This window comes from Acanthaster planci, linkage group LG01 (assembly GCF_054643075.1).
Source record: "Acanthaster planci isolate LZ-2023a linkage group LG01, COTS_SCS, whole genome shotgun sequence".
NCBI lineage: Eukaryota > Metazoa > Echinodermata > Asteroidea > Valvatida > Acanthasteridae > Acanthaster > Acanthaster planci.
This window is the reverse complement of record NC_141777.1, coordinates 26,576,324-26,586,021: the sequence shown is the minus strand read 5'-3', so window position 1 is coordinate 26,586,021 and position 9,698 is coordinate 26,576,324. Positions and strand designations below refer to the sequence as shown.

The following is a 9,698-nucleotide window of genomic DNA, read 5'->3' as shown; positions in this document are numbered from 1 at the left end:
TTATGTTTCACCAGCAGCTATCAAAAATTAACAAGTGCATTATAATGATTTATTCAGAGCTAAATACTGCATGTTTTCCACAAAGGTTGTATATCGCTACCTAGCTATTGTGAGAATGCCGTGGAGCCTGTGCTGGCATATTTATAATTAATTGGATATTCTGACACAAGACTACCCATGCCGACGCCTTATTATGCATTGGCTCGACCAAATCGCCGATTTGAAATGGTACAGTTCTGTTATCTTTTTTCCCCGAGCAACAATTCTCCTAGTCTTGGATTCAAGACGTTAGTGATTGATAGCGGACACCGTGCATAGTGCGCCCCCAACGACTCATGATTAGACTGTGCGCCAGTGAGAGTAAGTAAAAACTAGTTGTGCGGGGGCGCTCTTCAACACAAATAAAACAACTATCGATCACTGACGTCTTGGGCCAAGACTATAATTCTCCAGGCCTTTCGTCAACGTAGTTATAATATCCCGACTACCGAAGGACCTAATGCTAAGTTATGGAAAGTGACTTTGTTCTCTAACCTCTTGAACTTCATCATTTAACCCGGCTACTTCTTGAACTATGGACTACAATGGTCGAGTTCGGGCGGCGTGTTCTTGACACGGGTTTCTTGTTCACGCGCTCGAACGGCGGAAAGACGACTCAAGAACACTGTTCTCGGAACAGGATCACACACCACCTCCTGGCCAGGGTTTTACAGGAACACACGGAAAAACTCGTGAGATTTTGATTTTTGAACAGCTGCAAAAAAGTACTACAGATGGCTTCCAAAGCCATAGACCATTTAGACAATGGGAAGTTTTGCAAAATTGACATTAATTAATTATTTTCTGTGCAACAGAAATGAATTTTCCTGTTTATATAGAAAAGAAATTAGCCCATCCAAACCTTAACTCTCGAATAACGTATATGGACGCCGCCATGTTGCATGTTGCTTGTGATAACCGGATGTTTGTTCCTGGCGTTCGAGCGGCCGACCCACGAAGAACAAATCGAGCTGTTCGCGAACATACGGGAACAAGCCGCCCGAACTCGGCCTATGGTCGTAAATATATTGTATTACTTTCTTTCGGTGTATCACAAATGCTACGTGTGCATTTTCTGTTAGTCTTGCACTTGGTTTCCAGAGCCTCACATGAAGAAAATTAAATCGGTGTTCCTCAAACTCAAATATTGCGCGTATCTTGCTCAGTTCATTACAATAGTGCAACTCATGAAGTTGAAAGTACTTTGTATGATCACCAACCCGATCCCGTGGTGTGCCAATATGGTTGACGTCATCAGGCGCCAAATTACAAGCAGTTACAAGTTTTGAGTTTAAGATCAAATAGGACGACCTTAAACTCTAAAAATTGCTGCAAAAAACAGCAGTTGAACTATCTCACGATTGATTTGATGTGGATTTTTGAAAGATGAAAACTTTCAAAGTTTAACATTATATTTGTCGTGTACGCAAAATCACCCAACTCTTGCTTCCGCTTTAAACCAGTGGTGTACTGGTACCTTATTCTGTGCAAATGGGAATGGGAAAAGATATATGAAATTGTTTTCAATGGAGTTAGTCTTCAATAAGGGGCCGTTCATTTCAAGGTCTCATTGTGCGTATTTTAAGTGGTACAGTGAAGTTTGGTTTTCTGTTGGATCATCGCCGGACTCTAAGGAGCGATAGTTTCAACTCGGGGTACTCATTTACGAAAGCCTCCAACTTGTGGGCATACTTTGCAAAGAGGCGAGCGGCTAAATGAGGGCCTGAGCCTGGAATTCGAATACCATTTTAAGCTAGGAGGCAGGGTTTGAAAAATGTGGTATGATTAACGCTGTTAAAATTCGAAAGAACATGGTCCCATTGGTTATATGTTTCCAGTCGAACACGGAGAACTCGTCGATTTAGCGTTGCTCTGTGTAGACAATTCCGGTGACCATAGTAACACTATCACTGGTTTGCAGGAAATTGCAGCGCCCCCTTTTTACTAAGCAGTCACTGTACGGAGCCACTGCGATGTAACAGTCGCTCCGCACAAAACCCAGTAGAATGTTGTACCGTCATGGGGGGGGGGGTGCATCACGAGTGTCCAGTGAAACATCAGTGGGTTCGTCTATATATGGACGCAATGTAGTGCAGTGAAACCTTATTGGCTGTATATTACAATTATTTTAATCCTAGAAGAGCCGGGCACAATCCACCCCCCTGGACATTTTTTTCCAATATCGCCGCAGTGCATTTTTTTTTCGGACGTTGAACCTTTTGGAGTTTTTAAAGTAGCTCTTTGCAGTCACTTTGACATCATTTTTGCCCAAAATATGTGGTTTTATTTTGGTAATAAATTCTTCTTAGCCCTCTATTTCAGTTCTTTTGTATTCATGTAAAGGCGTTTCCTATGATATAAAGCGAAAAAATGCATCTTTTTCATTCTTCAAAAAGAATATTGATTTTTTACCACATTATTTGTGTTTCACATTTGAAAATGAAAATCGAGAAATAATTCCTTCCTTTTTTATTTTTCGCTTTCGAATTAAAACGAGAGAAACGACTCATTATTCGAATTTGTTATTCCTTTTTCAGATTTGAAAACGACACCAGTTTTTCGATTATCATTTTCCGTTTTCAAGTCGAAAAACTAAGGAACGAAGGAATTCGGAACCCTGAGACTATGCTATACCCAAAGTATAATTTTATGTAAGCATTTCTCACTAACAGGCTCAAACTCATAATGAAACACGCATGTCCATAAAATGTTGACAGAAATTAGCAGGTTACCTTCTGACGAACTTTATTACAATATTATAGGTTTTCCCGGCCAATTTCAAGAAAAAAGTTCCCGCCCTTTTCGTCACTACGTATTAATTTTCACACAGATACTACGATTTTCTTCTGTTGTGGTTTGTTTTTCCTTTTTCTGATACTCAAATTCGTTTTCGTACACACAGTTTGTTACGTTTGCCGTTCAGTTTAGTTTCCAGTTCCATTTTAGTTTGTTTACAGGCATTCAAACCTACACTGCCACCATTCTCCAGTACAATCTCTGCTGGCTTTTACCAATAGGTGCTGTCAAATTAAAACTTATCAACGCGTATAAGATCTTTTACCTACGCGTGAGTTTCTTTTTCGTCTACAGTAAATCTATTTCGTGTTCGGAGTGTATAATTATTGGAGAATGCTGTTGGTCTTTTATTGCAAGTCGTTGGGTATGATGCCATAGTTCCATAATCATTTTTTGATGACTATGAATGATTCCTTTGTGTCCTTTATTTTGTGTTCGTATACGCAATTGTTTTCCTTTTTATGTATGTGCTGATGCGGTTGTTTTTGTATTTCTTATCCGACTGTTGGGACCAAAATGTATATATACTGGTTAACAAAGGTTCAGGGGAAAAATTCAGCATTAACATTAAAACACGAAAAGAAAAAAAAAAGAAAAACAATTCTAGGAGATTCTCTGCGTCGTTGCCAAGCTTAATCAGCTTTCCCTTTCTAAGAACTTTACTTTCCTGTGACAAAAAACTGTCTCACGATCCATAAACCTGTTTTCCTTGGAAATCAGATTTTATGTAGCCTGAATGCCCTTGTTGCTGGAATAAATTTGAATTAACACAAGTGAAACAAGATTGCTTATTGACTAAATCGAATGACCTGATCAAATCCTCTGACGATGTGACTGAACGAAGCGACCTTTGGAATTGAAATGAGCGTATTCCCCTAAAGAATGCTCGTATCAATAACGAAATAACGAAGACTGTTTTTGATTATTGAAAGCTCGGGTGAAGGATTATTCTTTTTAAAACGAAATTGAATGGGCCCTGTGTTGAATTGAATGACGTTTTTGCTGAAATTGGCCGGGAAAACCTAGCAAATACGGCGGTGTCGTCCACTGTACCGCCCACAGACATAAATGCCTGTGTTATCACCGGCCTTTTGGATGGTCGTGCTAGGCCAGTAGGCCGAAAACCGCTTGCGCGGGCCAAATCACAATTTGTATGCAACAAATTCTCCACGAAATAGAGCATTTTGTGGCCCATGAACTTGAATATTTGTAGGAAAGACGGGTTTAGGCTGGCAAAGAGAATACCAGCTTGCGTCTGAGTGAGATTTGGATGAAACCGGTGCCTGAAAAACGGTCTATTTTTCAAGAAGTGTAGGCATTGATATTTCAAAATGGCGATGGGCTTCAAGACTGCATTTTAGGGGTGACCTTCCGTGGAAATAAATATCTTCAGAAGTCATCGGTCAATGAATGGAAATTTGAAAAGAAAATAAAAAATCATCAACTGGGCTTTAATTTGACGTGCGTCTCAAACGCCTGAGAAACTCGCGAGTATTTTTCCTTATTTTTCTGAAGTTCGGGTCCTACCTCCATGGGGTATGTATCACTGGTGGCTATGCCAGTTTATTTACTGGCCTTCAACCTTGTTGTGCTGCTGCAGTACCCCCTCTATCGGTTATTAGTCCTCACGCATCCAGCGTAGCATCGTGGTCAAAACTTCGGCAAAAAACTTTCGATGAATCAACTGAGGGCAGTGGTCGTACACTGAACTGTTTGTCATAGTTCTTGAACGTATAGGGACACTGTGTACCAGACTACACGTACACATGTACTTCGAAATCGCGTGTACCGTACCTGTACGTTGAATTGGAGTTGGAGAACACTTGGCTTGACGAGGTAGGCCCAACATGGACAATAATTATTACACATGATAAATGAAGGAAATTAATGCAGTATAGTTTGAGACATAGAGTTGCCATGAGTTAAGATGTTTGTAGCTATTGCGCAGAGGCTTGGACCGTCCTGAATAGATGTTTCATTTTCAGTTTGAGTTACAAGTAATTACTTGTAACTAAGTTGTTACTGTTAGCAGTGGTTTAGCAATTAGGCTGGTTAGCCCAGGGTAACGTTGGTTGCTAGGCCTGTAACCGTCCAGACCATGGGCATGACTTGACGGGATCATGCTATTAAGCATCGTCAAGTGTCAACAAAGCGTCAACAAGTTATTCAAGCATATTTATGCCAAGATTTTTTATGTAAAATGTTCATGGATCCTGTATATCAAATTCAATGCCCCTACTCCCCTAGGCCTATCTGAAATGATATTTTCAGTGTTGAAATTTGAGTGACAAAGTTGGGCCTGTTTGTGTATCCAACCGGTCTCCATCTTGTTTTCTCGTGGATGGCAGAGGAAAGAAAGATGGTGGCCCCATACATGTACATCGTGAAAACTTTTCGTTTTCCTGCGAGAATCTGGAATCAAATTTGGTGTTTCTCTTATACAGTGGCAAGTGTTAGAGTCTCTAATCACTTTTAAATCTGTAGAGGGTATTTTGAGTTGTTGACGCTTTATTGATGCTACTTGTGTTGACGCTAAATAGCATGACCGGCCTTGACATGCCCAAACATGCTGAACTTGCTGACCGGCAACGTAAACAGTGTCTGAATTATTCAGGTATGAGATTTTTCAGAATTTTGTCTCAATTTAGACATGTTGAATCTGCAGTATCGGTACCTTGATAGGAAGAAATGCATCTTAAATGTCTTACACAAGTTACAGACTTTTTATACTCAGTTTCAGATATTTTGTAAAACTGACAATCTCATCCCTGATTATTTGACTACGGCTTGTAATCACACACAACTTCATGATGGGAATCGACTGCAGCCACAGCCATATACATGTACTCGTGTAATTTCAAGCCACAGCAGAGTAACTTAGAGCCTAGGGTAAGGATTCCAGAATCTGAGAAAGTGGTGACATGTCCTAAAATTAGTGTCGCATTTAGCATGGAAAACACCAAGATTTTTCAGACCACTCTCATACTTGTCGTAGGGTTATTGCACAGGGTGATATCAAGTGATGTCTGAGGATGAAACTATCTCCCACATCAAAGCAGCCAACAACGCAATGTCAGTAATATCTTATACTTTGCTACCGGTGCATGTAGCTCAAGTTATTCCGTCATGTCTGTATACTGATGGACATCGACCGGGGTTTTGTGTGATGTTGTGTTGTGTTGTGTTGTAAGGATCGCTATCCGTTGCTACCGTAAGGCTTGTACCGGGTAAAACCTCACTATTCTTTTAGCCATGAGTGGCTGATGAAAGGTTCTTAAACGTGATCCCTGGTTTGTCAGAGTTGCACAGGTAATTTTTTTTGATGAAACAAAACAAAAACTACTGTTCTGTAGCGATGCATACATGTAGCTATTCAAAATGTTTTAAGAATAAATACAGAGCAGGTGAGGCAGGTGAGGAGACATTCACCTAAACAGTTTCCCTGTCTTGTATTCTACATGTATAAAATGAATTTTTAAATGCGTCTATTTTGTCAGTGTTTACTTCGTTCTTTGGAATGTGATATACGTCAGTGAAAACTGCTGTTTAGAAACGTGAAAAATAACTTATTTCTAATAATTTGCTTCCAATGGTATTTTATCCGTTTATGTGTGTGTCCTTATGAAAATGGACACGTTTTCGAGAGATGTAATTTAGAAGTTTGTGAATACATCTGATTACAATACCGAAAGTGGTAAAAACTTGGAATTGTTTAATTCACAAATATTACCTGTGGGCTGTAAATATCAGTATCAGTACATGAAAAAAAATTGTTAATTAGCCTCTCTACGCAAAAAAGTTTATTTATACAAAGAAATAGAAAAATTCCAAAGTCCAGTGTAAGATAAATTAGCTACATGTATGCATTTTGCTATTCATGTGATCCCTGAGCATATAAAAGCTGAATTTAGGTCGGTTTGTATCTTGCATTACTCAGCAGTAAAGCAACTCTCAAGACATATCAGACTGCAGACAGGATGTGTTCAATAATGGGGAATTGGGCCAGCTGTTGAGTGCCCGGCATCACTCACTTCATTATGTATGAGCAGACGTGTGACATCACGCCGAGGGATTGCCCCTATGAAGGTCCCCTGTCGAATGGATGGACTTAACCACAGGGCCGGCTGGTAACTTACGGGGAAGCATTGGGCGCACTCATCATGAAAAGGCTGTGGGAAGTGGTGAGGGCTGTCAGTACTTGAACCGCTGCCAGAGGGTGATCCTGTGAAATAGAGACCTCTGTCTCAGTAGTATATTACTAGGAGGAGAGTTGTTCTCATGAATGAGGACAGTATTCCAAAATTAGAGTCATCCGAAAGCTTTCCCAAGATGCTGCTTGATGCAAGAGGCTTCTTATTTCCATGAGCATGTCATGGCTTACTGGCACACTCTCCAAATAAATAACGTTCATTTGACGAATTGCAGTTTTTGGTGACGATTTACACCAGTTGAACATCTTCGGACTCAGTTTCACTGATCTTTGACTGTAAGCTCTCAGTATCAACCAAGCTTAGGGGAAACGTCTGTTGAGCCTGTCATTCTGTTAGGGGCACTTTGAGGTTCCATTATGTATTTCCTCTGTCTGCATGCTGTTGTGGCTTTGCTGCTGAGTCTGAAATCATCAGCGCTGGTTTATCATGAGAGGACTTACTGCCTCAACCCCGCACAGGACACTTACATTCATGGGAGCAGAGCTTCACTCTTCCGGCAGGACTATCTCGAAGTTGGCCGTCGGTCTGACGGACTGGACAGCCGTATCCTCTTGAAGTTTGACCCGGCCGAATTCCTGCAGCAAAGCCAGTGGGGGTTGGAGAGCAGCTTTGCCAATTTGAACAGTTCAGTGGTCAGGAGCGTGACACTCAGATTATCGTGCGTGAATGTCGTCGTAAGAACGAGCATTTTCAGAGGAACAGTTCAGGTGTCCAGACTTCTGTTACCATGGGACCAGACGGTAGTAACTGCATCCATCAGGACCCTCCAAGGTGGTGTTTGGTGGGTGGGAGGGATCGATACCAGTGGGCAGGACGCTACTGCCCCCTTTGTTCGAAAAGAAGTAACTGTAGACTACAGCACTTGCCAGAGCGGTGCAGTGCTGTCTTTAGACATTGACCCTGGAATCTTCCAGTCTTGGCTGGAGGAGCCACTGCTTAATCACGGTCTTCTGGTATGGGCCGAAATGTCACCTGGAATACAGTCTACACTTCGATTGGCATCTGTTGACAATGGCCAAGTTGAGAAACATCCTGAGCTCATAGTCTCACTTCAAGACACCATTGTTGACTCAGGTAAGTCAAGCGTGTTTTACCATTTTATGATCAATTTCCTTTTTCTTGTTTTAAATCATGGGGGGAATTAATGAGCGCCGTTGGACTGGAATCAACAAGTAGCAAGTGGTACATTGAAGTAAACATCAACATCAACAAATATGGGTTTCAGCGGAATATCTCGTCCTGCTTTTTACACAAGTACACGTGTACATGAATGCACAGCTGTGTTCTCACTACCTTTAGAAGTAGCCTGGAGGCCAACCACATTTTGTTTGTCTCCTACCATGTTTAAGATTAGCCACCAAGTTTTAGAACGTGGTCACCGAGTTTAAAATGTTGGGTGCAAAATTAACTCTCTGGAATATTTCATCCACCTGTACACGAACGGTGCACAATGTAATCCTGATGAAAGGTCTGTGAATGAATGGGTGAAACTGCTTCCCAGTATTGAGTAAAATCTACTTGAGATGTCTAGAGATGTAGTAGACCTGAACTTGAAAGGGGGAGGGGTCCTGAAGTGGGCCCTAAACCCTACGCAAAACCTTCACCACCCCCCCCAATATTTTTGTCAGTCTCATCTAAATTGGTAGTTAAGAAATTGAAGGACACTGCAGTGTACTCTACATATTGTGCGACATCAATTCTCAAATGCATGTCTAGGAATTGTTTAAATTATTTCAAACTAGGGAGCAAAATACATGTACAGTGTGTCCCACAGTACGGTATCTGTTTGGAATAGCCTAACCATAGCTATATCAGTTTGGTATTGCATAAATGTACATGTATGTGTACTTAAGAATTTGGAGTGGTGTGTGTTCATTTCCATGACAAGGACAGGTCTTGTATCCTCCTACATGTACCGTACATGTACATACATGTAGGATCCTCATCTACATGTACATACATGTTGTAGGATCGTCATCTACATGTACATGTACATAGGATCCTCATCTATATGTAGTACAGTGAGGCACATTATTGTGCAGGTTGCTGATCTTGTTACATTGTCCGCCTGCATGTAATGAGTGCAGGATCTAGCCACTTGATGAGTGTGGGTTAATCAAAAGCAATTGATCGGGCATCTGGTGATAAGTCACTGAATAAATCTACATGCACCACTGCCTATGCTTGTACCGGTATCATTCCGATATTAATTGCCTGAAGTGCTGTTTTTGCTAGGGTCCTTCCTATATCCTGCACAGTCTTCCACCTTTAGGAAATTCTTTTTGCTCTTAACTGTCAAAGTGCATTGATCATGCCCCATGTGAAGCAACAGTAGTTGGAGTTCACTTTTCTGAATTCCTTAGAATCTTTTCAGGATTAATAAACTTGAGAGATTTTCTAAACTTTGGGCTCATTCAGTAACTTTCTATGGCCTTATTAGTGCATTTGATAGGACACAATTCATCACAGGATGTGAATCATCTTCAAAGTGGAATAAAACATTAAAGTTCCAGTACCACAACGTAAGAAATGTTCAGATTTCACTGTAAAAAATGATGTAATGGTGAGCAATATCACTCCCTGCAACCGACCGATGCATGTACATGTATGTACCTCTATACAATTCAGTAAACCAACACAGTTTGCTGGCTT

At 40.9% G+C, this 9,698-nt stretch overlaps 1 protein-coding gene across 3 annotated transcripts in view; it reads left to right on the top strand.

The window, feature by feature from the left end:
- The first annotated feature begins 4,512 nt into the window (after positions 1–4,512).
- The window catches only part of LOC110975206 (ALK tyrosine kinase receptor-like), a 74,965-nt gene continuing 69,779 nt past the window's right edge, over positions 4,513–9,698 (top strand). Inside the window, exons 1-2 of one of the 3 annotated variants that reach the window (XM_022227463.2) lie at positions 4,513–4,671; positions 6,773–8,120. In XM_022227463.2, the coding sequence (XP_022083155.2) occupies positions 7,403–8,120 (718 nt within the window). In that variant the 5' untranslated portion in view covers positions 4,513–4,671; positions 6,773–7,402. The remainder of the gene's footprint in view (positions 4,672–6,772; positions 8,121–9,698) is intronic. The other 2 variants (XM_022227464.2, XM_022227467.2) reach the window with 2 other exon arrangements.